This window comes from Leptinotarsa decemlineata, unplaced genomic scaffold (assembly GCF_025532065.1).
Source record: "Leptinotarsa decemlineata unplaced genomic scaffold, Ldec_3_MD MMD2_P_RNA_scaffold_9, whole genome shotgun sequence".
NCBI classification, from domain to species: Eukaryota; Metazoa; Arthropoda; class Insecta; order Coleoptera; family Chrysomelidae; genus Leptinotarsa; species Leptinotarsa decemlineata.
Genome location: NW_027412536.1, coordinates 3,703,037 through 3,719,804, shown reverse-complemented (window position 1 = coordinate 3,719,804; position 16,768 = coordinate 3,703,037). Strand labels below are relative to the sequence as shown.

At 36.3% G+C, this 16,768-nt stretch overlaps 1 protein-coding gene across 3 annotated transcripts in view; it reads right to left on the bottom strand.

The window, feature by feature from the left end:
- Positions 1-16,768, bottom strand: part of LOC111515037 (cationic amino acid transporter 2) — a 153,043-nt gene that overhangs the window by 50,936 nt on the left and 85,339 nt on the right. For 2 of the 3 annotated variants that reach the window (XM_074170449.1, XM_074170450.1), the window contains exon 2: positions 12,347-12,572. In XM_074170449.1, the coding sequence (XP_074026550.1) occupies positions 12,347-12,572 (226 nt within the window). Of the gene's footprint in view, positions 1-12,346; positions 12,573-13,126; positions 13,296-16,768 lie in introns of those variants that run through there. The other variant, XM_074170451.1, reaches the window with a different exon arrangement.

The window sequence follows — 16,768 nt, the reverse complement described above, 5'->3', positions numbered from 1 at the left end:
GTCGGTGACCGCAACTTTAAGAGCGTTAACTCCAATTTTCGGTCGTAATTCTCGCCCCAGTAGACAAGCAATAACAAGTTTAGTGCAAAAATTTGAGTCTACATATTCATTGTGTGATGCTGTCGTGCCAGTGAGACAACGGGCTGGTCGAAGTTCCGAAAATATCGCTACCGTTAAGGCGTCCGTAGCAAATGATCCAAATCAGTCGATTCCGCGGCGTTCTCAAGAACTGGGCATCGCCAAGACCACTTTATGGCGAATTTTGCGTAAGGATCTGGGTTTACACCCATACAAGATTAAGCTGACTCAAGAATTGAAGCCGAGGGACCATTTGAGTCGACGTACGTTCTCCGCTTGGGCTCTGGAGAAGATGCACCAAGATGATGAATTTCATCGCAAAATCATTTTCAGTGACGAAGCTCATTTTTGGCTCAATGGGTTCGTCAATAAGCAAAATATGCGTTATTGGTCTGGTAAAAATCCACATGTGCTTCACGAATCACCACTTCATCCACAAAAAATTACTGTTTGGTGCGCTTTGCATGCCGGCGGCGTCATTGGGCCATAATTTTTTGTCGACAATAACGATCGTCACGTTACTGTGAATGGCGATCGTTATCGCGCCATGATTACCGATTATTTTTGGCCCGAATTGGAACACATGGACTTGGATGACATGTGGTTTCAACAAGACGGTGCCACAAGCCACACAGCGCACGTTACAATCGATTTATTGAAGAGTAAGTTTGGCGAGCGTGTTATCTCAAGAAATGGACCAGTCAATTGGCCGCCTCGTTCTTGCGATTTAACGCCTCTAGATTTTTTTCTTTGGGGCTACGTCAAATCATTGGTCTATGCCAACAAGCCGACAACGTTGGAAGAACTTAGAGCCAACATTGGACTCGAAATAGCGGCCGTTCCGGCCGAAATGTGTGACCGAGTCATTCAAAATTGGGTCCCTCGAATCGACCGCTGCCGACGTGCCCGCGGTGGCCATATGAACGAAGTCGAGTTCCATTCATAAATGTTTTGAATGAATTTCAAGTCGGTAATAAAGTTTTGGAAATATCTCAAATGGTTTGCGTTTTATTTACAAAAAAAGTTGTCAAGTCCTTATTGGAAAACCCGATATCATTGCTCGCTCTTGGAAAATCAAAGGGAGTGATTTATTTGAAAGCAGTATGGAGGAACTGCTCGACAGCCTGATGGCCAGGGGCAGGGGTGAAGTAATTACCCTTATGGGTTTATTTCTTGACCGCTTGGGCCTGAGACCATCAGAGCTGCTAAGAGGCAGCCCCGGGGCGGTAGTTCGGACGCCCTCTGGCCCCCCACCAGGCGTCAAGGAGCTTCTCGAGCGCCTGTCACGGAAAGCATCCCCCGAAGAAACTCCTATCAACACCACCTCCTCTACACAGCCAGATTCTAAAAAAGAAGATACGATCAAGCCACAAGAACCGGCTAACAAAAAACGCCGCGTTCCAGAGTAGTTTCCTCCTCTTCCTTCCAAGCCAGCTGCTCCGATTATTGAAAACACCGACACGAAGCCTAAAAGAGTAGCCAAGAAGACAGAGTTTCGAAATGAAGCTAGAAACAGTGCTTCTGAGTCGAAACTTTCGACAACAGAATCCTCCGTAGACGGAGAACATGACATGTCAGTCGACAAAAATGAATCCGAAAATTCCATTTCTACCATACAAGGTGGCCCAAGACAGTCACCACAAAATCTTGATGTTGATCAGGTTGGAAATCCCAATGATTTGGGAAATGTCTCCCCTCTCCCTCCGCGTTCTGAAGCGCCCCAAAGCGCTAAGAAAACACACGTCCCCCGATTGTCGTTCGCCAGAAGGACAAGTGGGTTCATTTTACCAAACTTGCCACCTTTCATAAGGTCAACTATTTAAAAGCGGAGAACCTGGCCGACGGCATCAAGGTTCAGCCTTTCACGATCGAGGACTATAGAAATATGTCCAAACTCCTGGTGAGGAAAAAATATCTCATCACACGTACACCTTACCTGAAGACAGGCAACTCAGAGCTGTCTTCGGAGGAGTCCCAGAACATCTGGAGACCGCGGACATCGAGGATGCCTTGGTGGAAATGGGTTTCCAGCCAACATCCGTCTCCAGGATGATGCGCGGAAATCGCCCACTTCCTCTGGTTCTGATTCAAGTGAGGCAAAACCAGAAATACATATGCGACGAACGGGAACTCCTTAACGTCAAAGTTAAGGTCGAGCCCCAACACCAGAGGACACTGGTCGGGCAGTGTCACCGATGTCAGCGGTTCGGACATAGCCAGAGGAACTGCTTAGCCATCCCCATCTGTGTTAAGTGCGCCGGCAGACACCTTTCAGGTGAATGTAAGAAATCCAGCGCAGAACCTCCGAAATGCAACAACTGCAAAGGGGTGCATACTGCGAACTACCGGGGTTGTCCTGAGTTCCCCAAGGTTCGCAGGAGGACCAAGGTGGCCGCAAATGCCCCCCAAAATGCATCCACACCTGGGAGACGTCCATGTGTGCAAAGTATGCAATGCACACGGGCGCCAAAATCTAGGGTCAAAAATTGCAATAATTTTCAAAAAAAAAAAAACAAAAAACAAAAATTAATTTTGAAATAAAAGTTGAGAAATTAAATAGGATTAGGTATAAATACACACGAAATTTTATTAGTATATCATCCAGTTACTGCCGATTCCTATGTTGCGAGAACATGTCAGGCGGTGATTTTTCCTATTAGACATGAACAATGCCCGGAGCGCTATAAAAGAGATGATGATGCATCGCCAGAGGCGTTTTTAAATCGGTTAGTTCACTGGACCGTGCAACAAGTGCATAAAAATAAGTAATCCTATTAATTGAAAGTTATTTTTATTTCGTCAAGTGTTGTGTTGTATAATATTTTGTTTACTACTTTTTTTCTAAAAAGTCAAATGCTGAATACCTGCTGACTCCCATTTCAATGGTTTGATTTTTTATAACTTGGTAAGTGGTCCCTACTTTAATTTGTACTATCAACATTAACCCTTTATAGGATACTGGTTATAATTATTTATTGTTTACCCAAATATCTTTTTATTGATTGAAATGTCATGTACAGGGTCTTTGACTACATTTACGTGTTTCCTAGAGCCTTTATTATGTCAGATAGAAAAAAATGTTTTGAGCCGAAGTTGTAGGTTTTTTTCCTATATTATCTTTTGAAGTTATAAGATAAAAACAAAATCGCATCGAAAATGAAAAAATATAGACAGCAATCACATTAATAAAACACCCTGTATATTATGCGCTAAAATAAAAGCCCTTTTTTCTCTGATTTGAAAAATATATATGTTGATATCATTTGAGCATTTGGGTGAGCTGTTTTTAAATTTTTAAGTTATATTAGCTTGAACAAATTGCAGAGAAACATTACATTTGGAAGGATTGACAGATAGTTGACATGACATATGTCAGTGGTTCTAGTGATAAAAGCTGTTACCAACTTTAACTTGTGAAGAATTATTTTTGGAAATTTCTACCTGTGCAGCTTTTTTTAAAGTGAATGTAGGATAATAACATTGGGATTAAAGTATAAAGTACATTATTCTATTAATGCTAGATTAGGTGAATTCATTGAAACATTGTTGTATGGATTTTTATCTAACGTCAAAAGATAGGAATATATCAAAATTCTAGAATTTTCAATGAATTGCCTAATATTAAAATAGCCACCAAAGCAGTTCTCACGATTAGAACTTTACACTCCAGAGTTAAAGATAAACCCCTCATTACTTCTCGAATGAATGTAATATATAGTATTCCATGTCAATCGTGCAACAAAATCTATGTTGGTCAAACGTCAAGAACTTCAAGCTCCAGAATAACTTCTCACAAAAGCGATTGTGGACACCATCCTGAAAGATGTGCTCTAGCTGAACATGTCAATAAGTTTGACCACCATATGAATTTTGATGCCACTAAGGTCTTAGCTAGTGAAACACATTTAACAAAAAGGTCCTTTCTTGAAATGGTCTTCATTGCTGAAAATAAAAATCGCATTAACAAAAGAACTTCAAGCTCCAGAATAACTTCTCACAAAAGCGATTGTGGACACCATCCTGAAAGATGTGCTCTAGCTGAACATGTCAATAAGTTTGACCACCATATGAATTTTGATGCCACTAAGGTCTTAGCTAGTGAAACACATTTAACAAAAAGGTCCTTTCTTGAAATGGTCTTCATTGCTGAAAATAAAAATCGCATTAACAAAAAAACAGATATTAATCATCTTAGTGAGATATATTCCTATCTTTTGACGTTAGATAAAAATCCATATAACAATGTTTCAATGAATTCACCTAATCTAGCATTAATAGAATAATGTACTTTATACTTTAATCCAAATGTTATTATCCTACATTCACTTTAAAAAAAGCTGCACAGTTAGAAATTTCGAAAAATAATTCTTTACAAATTAAAGTTGGTAACAGCTTTTATCACTAGAACCACTGACATATGTCATGTTTACTATCTGTCAATCCTTGTGTCCAATATTTTACATAACCATCGTATGAAACATCCTCAAAAAGTTGTAAGTCTAAACATTCATAATTATATATTAATATTACTTACACCCTCAAATTGTAGCATCCCTGATGATGGAAACAATTTATTAAATTTCCGAAAGCTTGGACAAACTTTAAAATATTTATATATATATATATATATATATATATATATATATATATATATATATATATATATATATATATATATATATATATATATATATATATATATATATATATATATATATATATATATATTCAAGTTCAATTGAATTTTATTTTTTGAGATATAAATAACATTTGTGAACCTTCTGAACATTATTTGCATCACGGACATAACTCGATGTTTAAAAATTCGGACTAGTTACAAAAGCCCATCGATTCTATAAACTATTGTCTCGGAAAATACGCATGTTCATTATATCTTAGATATACAAACAACATTATTTTTCATTAAAATATTATTTATACAGTAAATCGCCAGTTGTAATCGATAGCTGATTTTTTCTGTTTTGGTGATTTATTTGTGGGAACCGTTACACAACTGATCTGTAACTGTAATATTCTGCTCATTGATTCTGCGTTCAGAACGATTCTCTAACCAAGTGAAATTCCTAACCAAAACAAACCTGTAAATTTCAACTCGTGCGATTTTACTGTATGCCGCACATTGTAGATTATTCTAGTCTAATCGTTTTAAATAATAGTGTAAACGTGGATGAGGAAAACGTCCACGCCTCATTTGTGCTCCACTCCCGTTTTGTGTGAATGGTCCCTTACATTCAGCAAAAAAACTACCTTCATGTGAACATTATCACATTCTTGTTTCACATTCCACATGCTGGTATTTTTTACGAATACAAAGTGGCTTTCATCGAAAGTAATAACTGTTTTTTTGTTGCGAAAACAATAAATCGACAAGGATTTGAGAATTTCAAAACACAAGGTTTCTCGGTAGCTATATATTTCCACTGTAACCTTCGAAAAACAGATACATTGCCATATATGGGTCATAATAGGATAAAGATTATTACTACCTTACAGACTCACTAATGATAGTTACAACATTCACTGGGCAGTGAAAAACACTTTAAATAATGAATTGATGGATGTAGCCGTTACTACTTGGTGGGAAGTGAGAATTGAAACTTTCTATGTTTTCTACCACTTTTATTTGTAACTAATGTTACTGCAGTTTCGTCCTATAAGGACATTTTCAAACTTATAACATTAAACAAAAATGATTGATTACGTTACCGCATATACATGTATAACACCATTGTAGGTAATAACAGAAGTACTTAGTTTGAGAAGCTGAATTTTGTTTATCTGTGACAATGTAGATACGCTAATTTGAAAACCGGTGTGTAAACTAGATCGATACGATCATCTAACAGGTTGCACCCCCAATTTTTATGCTTATGATTTTCCAAGGATTCCAAATAATTGAGTTTGCAACCCTTCCTTGAAAAGTGCAAAATTTCCGTATCGATATCGTTTAGATTCGGGAACTTGTGGTTGCACCCCAAGGAATGGTTTGAAACCGTCGAATCATTTTTACCAAGTCTAACATTTTTTGGTAAAATAACAGAGATAATTGCGGGTTTCTTCAGAAAAAACAATGTGAAAGTGGCATTCAGACCACATGTCAGGTTATCTGATTTCCTTTTTAATGTCAAAGATAAAGTGGACAAGTTGGAGAAATCTGGAGTTTGTAAGCTTAAAAGTGTCCGGAGTGTAATTGTGTTTATGTGGGACAATGTGGTCGAAATTTCCCAAAACTGTATGCTGAACATGAAAGGTCCTTCAGACTAGGTAAAAATGATTGGACGTTTTCAAACCATTCCTTGGGATGCAACCACAAGTTCCCGAATCTAAATGATACAGAAATTTTGCACTATTGAAGAAAGCGTTGCAAACTCAATTATTTGGAATCCTTGGAAATTCTTAATCATAAAAATTTCGGGTGCAACCTGTTAAATGATCAAATCGATCTAGTTTACTCACCGCTTTTCAAATTAGCGTATCTACATTGTCACAGATAAAGAAAATTCAGGTACCTACTCAATTGAGCTAAGTAGGTACCTCTGTTATTACGTATAGTGGTGTTATATATGGGCTAATATAATCAATCATTTTTAGTTCAATATACAAGTTTGAAAATGTCCTCATAGAACGAAACTGCAGTAACGTTTTTTACAAATGAAAGTGGTAAAAAACATAGAAAGTTTCAATTCCCATTTTTCTTGACTTTAAATAATAAATTATCCCATATGAGAATTGTAACTCCGTGATAATTCATACTCTTTCCAATAAAATTAATTTCACTAGTTTACCAATTGTTCGAGAAATGATAAGACTGATAAATACTTATCAAAATAATATTATTTTAACGTTCTACATTAAAGGATATCTCTCATTCACTGCACTGCAATATTTCCTCCTTTTGTTGCCTTGATTTCTCAATAACTCATATTTTATTACATATGGCGTGGAAACCTAGAATGAAATAAAATCCGTATCTCTCTAACAGAAACATATTTTGGAAAATTCTCGTGCAAGTCGACTTTTACTTCTGAAATTCTGTTTTTGTCATTTAAAATTTTTCAACCTCCTTTCACACTCATGCCCTTTAAATCAACCACTTCGTTATGTTATAAAAAAGGAAGTTGAGTTATACCTTGTTTGAAAGGTTTTCAAATTTTCAAAACAACAATTCATTTCTCTTCTTATTTCACTGATGACTAGGTCAATTTAAAATATATCGAAATAAAGGTCAGGCAAAAACCTATTTTTTTCACAAAAATGTTATATCTGAAGAATGACTTCATATAAAATTGTAATTAGCATAAAGAGTACCATGTTACTATGTTAGGAAGAAATTATTTATGCTATGTAACTTCATTCTGACACAATTGATTGGATCAATTAATCAAGGGGAACCTTCCTAAAAGTATACCCATTTCAATTCATTCCTTCTGCTTCTCCACCATCAAACAAAAATGTATAATATATGTATAATCTACACATGTATATACATATATTAATGTTCTACAAATATTTAAATTTATTATGGGTTTTCATTGATAAAGAACATTTTTGAATAGGTTTCTTACTTTTGATTATTATTTTCATTATGGAATACATCAGTAATTACTGTGATTGTGAGACTGAGACAATAGGTTTATGGCATGAGAAATAAGATACATATGTATTCGAAGGAAAATTAGAAAGATGTTCTGAGAAAATTGCATTGACTGTTCCATTTTTTGTGGTAGGGGTATTTCGGTTATCATTCATTTGTAGTTCTAATTTATCTTGTAAAAAGTTTACCAAGAGTCCATCTTCGGATGTGAAATTAATATTGGAATCCCCTGCAAAATTTAATGGTATCGTATGATAGTTTTCTCCGAATTCTTTGGAGCCTACTTGACCGTATTTGCTCTTGCCCCTATAATAATATTCGAAACTTAGAAGCAGGTTCTGAAGTTGTACTTGGACCCAATTCTTCTCATCCATTCCGATAATCCTCTGATGTAGGAAAGGACAAGCACTGGTTGTGACGGCTTCTCTTCCATGTGAGGCTCTAGCTGTCTTTTAGCCAAAGTCTGGCTTTGGAGTAGCCATTCCGTTGAAGATCATTTTTGATGTTGTCTAGTTTCGTGAGGCCGCTACGGAAACACTATCCGTAGCGGCCTCACGAAAACCAGACCACCAAACGCGGACTGCGATTCCAAGAATTGCATTTACCGGATACCCTGTGAGTGCGGCGGAACTAGGAGGTCATTGAAAGTTCGCATTGCCGAGCACAAGAAACACACACAGCGAGGGGAAACCAGCAAATCAGGAATAGCAGAGCATATTTGTACCCATTAACATAACATCAAGTGGTCCCAAGCTGAGATCATACACACAAAGAGGCACTGGTTTAGGAAGAAATTCAAAGAAGCCGCATACATATTGTCAAACATGTAGCGTAGAGATACGCAACATATGGAAACCCATAATCAAGCGAAAAATGACCAACTGCCGTCAAACGGCCATCTTCCGCTAAACCGGTGAAGCGGAAAGAGAAGATGAGTTAAAGTACTCGAATGACCCATAAATAGTCAACTCTTAATGTAATTAGTCCAGTCATCATCCGAAAATGATTGTGGATACTCACAATCGAAATTGAATCTCTTAAATTTTTCAATTTTTATTTTTTGTTTAATTGTTCTATTTTTCACTTGTATTTTATTTTACTGTAATCTTATCTCAGGATTTTTTTTGCATAATATAATTGTTATTTTCAGCTATTGTCTTTGATTTTTCATTTGTATTGGTTCTTTTCGGATTTCAAATCATTTTATATAATATTAGACAATGAAATTCTGAACTAATAAAATTCAATACCTGCCTGATCAAAAAATACCTTTCCTGAGATATGGAAAATATATTTCATTCATCCGATTACCAAGTCAAATAATCCCACATCAATGTCACAATTCAGACCAATTAGTATCTTACCTACCATTTCTAAAATTCTTGAGAATATAGTTGCCATTCGATATTGGTCTTAATTGATTATAGCAAATCTTTTGATACTTTGGATTATAATCTGATCTGTAAAATACTTAGATATTTTGGAATAGGGGAATCGGTGGTAAAGGTCATTGAAAGCTATCTGGGAAATCGCAGTCAGCAAATGACAATAAATGGTGAGCTATCTGGAAGAGGAACTGTCTCACGGGGAGTACCCCAGGGTAGTATACTGGGCCCACTTTTATTTACCTTATACACAGCTGATTTTTTCAAATATTCCAAGGATTAACTTGTAAAGCTAATCCTTGGGTATAGAAACAGCGAAATCATGGAGAATAATGAACTTCAAATTTTGATCAATGGTAGCCAATTAAACGCCTCGTACAAATGTAAAAATTTGGGAGTATATTTCGACGTCGAGCTCGAATTTACCATATGTTAAAATAACCGTATGCTAAACTCAAAATGATGTACATGCATAGAGGAATATTCAACACTGAATTGAACTGTAAACTGTGTGACTCTTCAATCTTATCTAACCTTACTTACTGTGGTATTGTCTACTGGCCGGCGCTAACAGTAAGAGACAAGAATAGTTTACAAAACATTCAAAACTCCTGTATAAAGTACATATTAGCGGGTCTTTTAATAATTCAAAATTGTTAAAACTTGAACCTAGATTTATGTTGTATTTATCAAACTTGATATATAAAATCTCCAAATATAATAAACCTATTTATTTAGTAGCCAAACTGGTGAAAAGTTCCGATTTACATAACAGTCACCAGGTTTCCTCAACATAATAGTGCCATGTTCCGTAAATGCTTCTCATATGTATTTAATGCATTGCCAGATATTGTTGAAGATGCCCCTTCCCCTCTAACTTTCGAAAATGAACTCAAAAAATACCTATATGGTTCAAATACGTGATTCATTGATTTTGAAGGGCCTTCTGCTTATGTACTTGGGTGGGTGTACGTGGTAATTTATATACACTTCCAGATAATGTTGATTTTTTGAATGATCAAAGCTATATTATCAACATATTATTATTCTATTACTTCTTAATAACATTCATTTTCATTAGGTTCATTTGTTTATTTTAATTTAATTTTCTTAGTAATATTTCAGTTTTGATATTTATGTCCAGATGCTGTATACTTATATGTATGCATAAGTATATTTATACGGGTACATATCTATATTGTAGATTGTTGATTTCCAAATATACCTATATCTTCATTGTTGGTAAGGGGAAGGTTGTATGGAAGAGCAACTAAGTTGAATACCGCCAGCTTGTTTCTATCATGTGGTATGTTATATGTATTTCCAAAAAATGAATCCATACCATCGTATGCGCTGGTCGGGCCCTATCCTCCGAAGCCCCGATACATTCGGGAGGGCGCAACAGCATTATCAACCAACGACGTCTCCACACACCGTGGGGTAAGTGATCATTGGATATAGTCTGCGGAGTTCGAAGAGAAAATACCGTAGTATGCGCTGGGCAGGCTCTATTCCCCGAAGCCCCGATACATTCGGAAGGGCGTGCCAGCATTATCAACCAACGACCACTTCACACACCGTGGGGTAAGTGATCATTGGGTCCGAGAATCATGTGCGCTGAGCAAGCGCAGTGAGCCAAGAATAACAGCCTTCTGCATCTTTTCGGCTAAGATTTCGACCTTAGCCGGTGTGATTTTGAGATTCGAGAGTAGAGAGCATCACTTCACTCCAATAATCAGAACAACCATCTTGACAGAGTGGTCTGGATAGAGACTGCGGAGTTCGAGAGAAAATCTCGATATATTATCCGTTTCTTCTCTTAATTTCAGACAATACTCGTCTCGCCGGGAGCTGAAAACTCCACAAGAAATATTATCTTGCTCTGGTGGTCGAGAAGAATAATTTCAATAAATTCGGCACTTCTCGTTCCGCACAACGGATTCAATATCCCCCGGAGCGTAGAGCAGCACCGGTGTCTCGTCAATACCGTAGAGTCCGTAGATGGTAATATAACACTCTTAGGGCCGCGTTATGTCGATGGATATAGGTCGAGATCGCATATGCTGGACATGATGATAGCAAGTGCATTAGGGTCTCGGAAGCCTCGCGGTAGGCTCTGCACCTTGTGTCAGGAACCTCTATACCCATTACGCGACTGCGGTAGACTAAGGTCTTGTGGGCACCATCCTGGCATGACTTGATGAACTCCTGACAATTTTACAGTCTTCATCCAGTACCATTCTGTCGTGTAGATACTGTAAAATCGTGGAACGAACGATTTGGGATGCAAACTACTATGGAAGTGCAAAATTTTTTGGGTGTTTACGTTGAGTTGATACAGCTCCTTCCGAGTCCACTTCACTACTCCCAACGAGTAGAGTAAGATAGTAACGGCGAGCATATTTGTTGCAGCAACTTTGTTCTTCCCCGACAATTCCGATGAGCAAATCTGTCGAAGTTTGTGCTGATACTTGCCACGGAAAGAGTTCTTCACTGCTGTTACCTCTTGTGAGTGGCGTTGTTCCACCCCGAGGTAAGTATACGTCTCTCCAGCATCCAAATGGTGTAGGATGCTTCCATCTACAAGCTGCACATCCTCTCCGTAGTGCCCGTATCGTCCTCTTTTGATATGGACCATTGCACATTTGTTCATCCCGAATTATTATTATTATTATCTATTTTTCATATGAAGACACTTTTCTCTTTGGCTTCGTCGTCTTCGACAACTATTATGCCCTTTCAATATTAATCAGTCTCGTGATTTGGTACTATTATGTTAATACTTCCCTGAGCCGCCTAGGGAGCATCATGCCTGATCGCGGTCCTATCAGCCATTCAACGTACCAGAATCAACTCACCTTTAAATCAATGAATTATCACGAGAAAAATATCGAAGAGGACTTCGAACTCAATATTATGAGACAGTCGACTAAATAAAGTCAAAAATTAAACATTAACGAATGAGAGAGGATAAAAATATCTTTCATGAAAATTTTCACCATACTAATTAGGTTTTTTTGCAATTTCAAGAATACAGAGTTGCACACATTCTTTTAACAGTTCATTTGCAAATGGCATAGCTTAGACTTGATTTCCATTTTCACGATTTATATTAATCTGTTCAAACATCAAATAAATTATTTTGGGTGGATAGTCAGTTTCAAAAATATTTTAATTTTTTTGTGTATGGAATCTTATCAAATTGGAGGTTGTCTCTTTTATGGGTGGATGAATAAATGAATATCGAATAAAATAATTTTTCTCTTACCTGCCACTGCTGAAGCTATAGCTGCCACTAAAAATGATAAGCACACAGCCGGTCCGGCTACAGTTTTCGCAACGGATCCAGCGAGGACATACACTCCCAAACCCAGAGTTGCACCAACCCCAAGACCTGTTAAATCCAGAAGAGTGAGTACTCTTGCAAGAGGACTTCCTTCTTCATCGATAATAGTCTTTTTTCGATTCAAAGCTGCAAATATTCTTGAAGCCATCTGCAAATCAAAAATACTCGATAATAACACAAAACATAACATATTTTAAATTGAAAAACAGTGCACTTTGTTTCATCTCTCTAGATACCGTAGTTTTCCCGTAATTAATTATTAAAAATCGAATGTGGTAGGGTGGTGACGTCACGACCCTATTCCCGCTTCTTGTTCGATTGACCAATAGAAACAATAGAAATAATCAACATTGCCAAATCGTAAAATTTACAGAGCCTATAATTATCAATTCAATTATGGAAGTGTATATGAACCCGTTAACGTTTCAATTAATGAAAAATTCTCTACATGGAATAAAATGTACACGATAAATCATGTTTGGAAATAAGTTATATATCTGAAATCAGTACACTAAGTCGATAGATCACAAAATATTTATCTAAACTATGATTTTATGCATTATTTAATAATATACAGTTATGAAAATCAAAAAATATAGCAAACTGGATTGAAGAATTATTTCAGATATTCAATTTATTCTACAATCCTCAATATGTACAACTACAATTTATTACAAAAAAAAACGATTGCTACATACATACCTCTTTCTAATTTAGCTACTGAATTCAAGCGTTATAGGCTCGCTTGGGTAATCTGTTGAATCTTCCAAAACTTGAGAGGAAGGTTGAATGAGGTCAAGTATAGACAGAATTGATTGTCCTCGAACTGATCCAACAAAAGCTTCTGAGGTAATACCATTAATCAAATGATAAAATTCAATGGAGTAAAATGTATCATACTATCAGCAACAGTATTATCTCCAGATAATACTTTATGTGGAGAATACTTGAAGTTGAAATAAAAAACTGTCATTAAATTCAATATTTTCGTCTCCCTTTTGTTTATAGTAACTTTTTAAATGATTTCTATAAAGTCTTGGAAGAGTAGGATTGTAGTTTTTTCTTTTCAATACTTTCACCCATTTTTTTCTCATCATTTTATCCTTTGGAAACCTTAACTCATTTTATGAAATAACTCATCTATAAACCAATGCGCTTTCGGTTTTCTTGCTCCTTTCCGCACAATTGAAATCAGCAAAAGAATGCACCATAATAATATTCAAATATATCTCTAAAAGACTTTTGAAACACACACAAACTAAACTCGACGAAAAAACGAATTATTCCTACGCGAGCTGTCAGCTAAGAAAAAATTGAAACTCAATGTTGCAAAAATAAGCAGAATGGATCCGATATGACATACATTTTCAATGCCGAATAAACCAATAAATTGTAATATGGGTACTCCATTTTCCTGAGGAAATGAACGATCAATTAAAATTTTCTGTAATTATTCATTCATTTTTTTGAAGAATGAAGCCAGCAAACAAATGAATATACAATAATAAGATCGCTCGAATCCACGAATTAAGCATAGAAATGGACAATAATATTTGCCTTGATAACTGATATAGTTCAAGTTATATCTAAATATGATTCCAAATAGAATCAAACGAGCTGTATTTTCAAATGGTTTTCGAATGCTCATGAACCCTAATAAAATAAATCAATTAGGTATGCATTCAACGTGACTAGTATATTGTCATCAGTCAGCCAGCGCCTTCTGTAGTGAATGCGACAATGTGCTCTTTCTAATGTCAAAATGAATGTTGAGCCTAGCTTTGTTAAAGCTGACTCTCAACAACTTACCAAGAGTCGATTTTGAAATGATCGATTAATTTTACTTGAAAAATTTGCATTTGGTACCGAAATGAAGAATGAAAAATTGAAACGGTAGGTGGTATATTTAGTAGGTCCCTTTTATTTATATGATTCATTTCACACTTTGTCTTTTACCGAAGGCTGGAAAGTTTTGATTTAATTTTTATTTTATCTCGGCCAAGGAGCAGTATGGTGACTGAAAAGAGAAGCAAAAATATGTACAGTGAAATGTAGAATTACTTCAGAACATATCAATCCAAAAATAACCTGAAAAAATATTTTTCGGAATGTAAACTAATGACACGGAATATACAGCAAAATAGGCACCCTACGAGACCTACATGAAAACCTTGTTTAATTAGATAATTGTAACAGTTGTATTCACACCGAGTTGACAACAATAACAACAAAAATGGCGTCTGTCAAATTGGATCATCAAATCTGTGATTGGATATTAACTCCGCTCTAGACACGATCAGTTTCATTGGTCAACAGACACGCGGTCAATTTAAATTCTTGCTTTTCGAATTATTCTTTTTCTGCAAATATAAAGAGATTTTGGGACCGATTAGGCTTGATAAGTATAATGTACCCCTAACTCGATCAGTCTATAAGCAAACCAGTATCATTTTCCATAGCATGAAACAAGCCCATTATCAGAAATTGAATTATTCAATGAGAGGTAGGTTTGAAACCTTTCAGTACAATGAATCATGTACGAGCGGTAGCAGTTGTACCGAAAAAATTAAATGAGTTGAAACTTTTACAAGAATCAAACTATCGTTTGCAATAAATGGAAAGATTTGATATTCATGGAAAGAAGAGAAAGACCAGAAAAAAATGTCGTAGACTTTATTATGATTCGAGCTTTCCTTACTACATGGCATTAGAAATTTGATTGACTTACTCATATTATTTATTTTAGATACAACCATCAGGTTAAAACGCATTTACATAAGAGGTACGAGTATAAAGTACTTACTGGTACGCTAGTATAAAATAATACAAAAGTTGAGGTTAGTTGTGTTAGGTCGCATCAAGAAATTGATGTGACCTAACACAAAACTCCAGATGCGGTTCGAACCGCGTCTGGCGTTTTGTGTATACAGAGCGTTTTTGTTTTAGCGAATCCCACTATTACTATCTCTCAAACTATTAAACCTACAAGTTTCCTATTTTTGGGAACTAAGATGATCTCTCTTCAGATCAAAAATCTCAGTGTTTGTTATTGAAGGCAGATAAAATATGGATGAAAACCAATTTATTCGTTTCGATCACAGATTGTGGCATGTTACTAAAGCCCTCTTTTTCAACTAACATTCCTCACGGTATTCAAATACAAAATAACACAAGGAACGCCGAGTTATATGTAGCTGCCTTTGTACTTGATAGTAATAATTATGATTTTGTTTCAGATGTATGTGTAGATTCTCATCTAGAGTACAGAAATTTATTAGGTTTTGCTCAATTGCTTCCTTGGGAGCATTTTATACGCAGTGTTGGGGCACTTCACCGCAACAATGACGTCAACTCCTATTAACCCATCAAGAATGGCTCCAAAAATTAAATCGTGTTCATCGACGAGCATTCCACAAAGTTCAACCTGTGACATTGAAAAAATCAATGTTTACTCAAGTGTGTCATTGAAGTAATACCTTGACCATCAATATGATTCTCCAGTTATCTAATTACAAGTGGTTCATGTTCTGTATCATACTTGGTGTTTGTGTTTCCTCCAAAGGTAGAATAAAGTGAGTTTTTCACCTTATTGGCACAAGATGCCAATAAGGCATCTTGTGAAATAATATTTTGCAAATTTCACCGAAATGTGAAGCTGTTAAGCAAAAACTTCTTTCCTGTTACCAAAAAAGATTGCCAGATTGACATCTTGTATTGAGTTAAATGAGTTTTATCTCTTCTTGATTTTTTTCAATGAATTGATAAAAAAATTTCGAATGGATCCGTGGATGAATCAGAGATAGCATCTGGGTCATAATCTTCATCTGGCAGACCATGTTTCCCCTTAAATTTTGGTGAAAGGTCTTTATTGTTGGGTGTCATGGTTTCCATCTTTTCTACATATCTTTTAGTATAAAATAGAATGTCTAGTCTCGAGAAGGAACTAGACATCATCAAAAATGATCTTCAGCGGAATGGATACTCCAAAGCGATGGTAGAAAAGACTTTGGCTAAAAGACAGCAGGAGCCTCGCAAGGAAGAGAAGCCTTCACAACCAGTGCTTGCACTTCCCTACATCAGAGGATTATCGGAGAGGATAAGAAGAATTGGTTCCAAGTACAACATTAGAACCTGTTTCAGATCCGTTAACACTATCCGTAGCAGCCTCACGAAAACCAGGCCCCCAAACGCGGACTGCGATTCTAAGAATTGCATTTACCGGATACCCTGTGAGTGCGGAAAATCCTATATAGGTGAAACTAAGAGGCCATTGAATGTTCGCATTGCCGAGCACAAGAAGCACACACAGCGAGGAGAAACCAGCAAATCAGGAATAGCAGACCA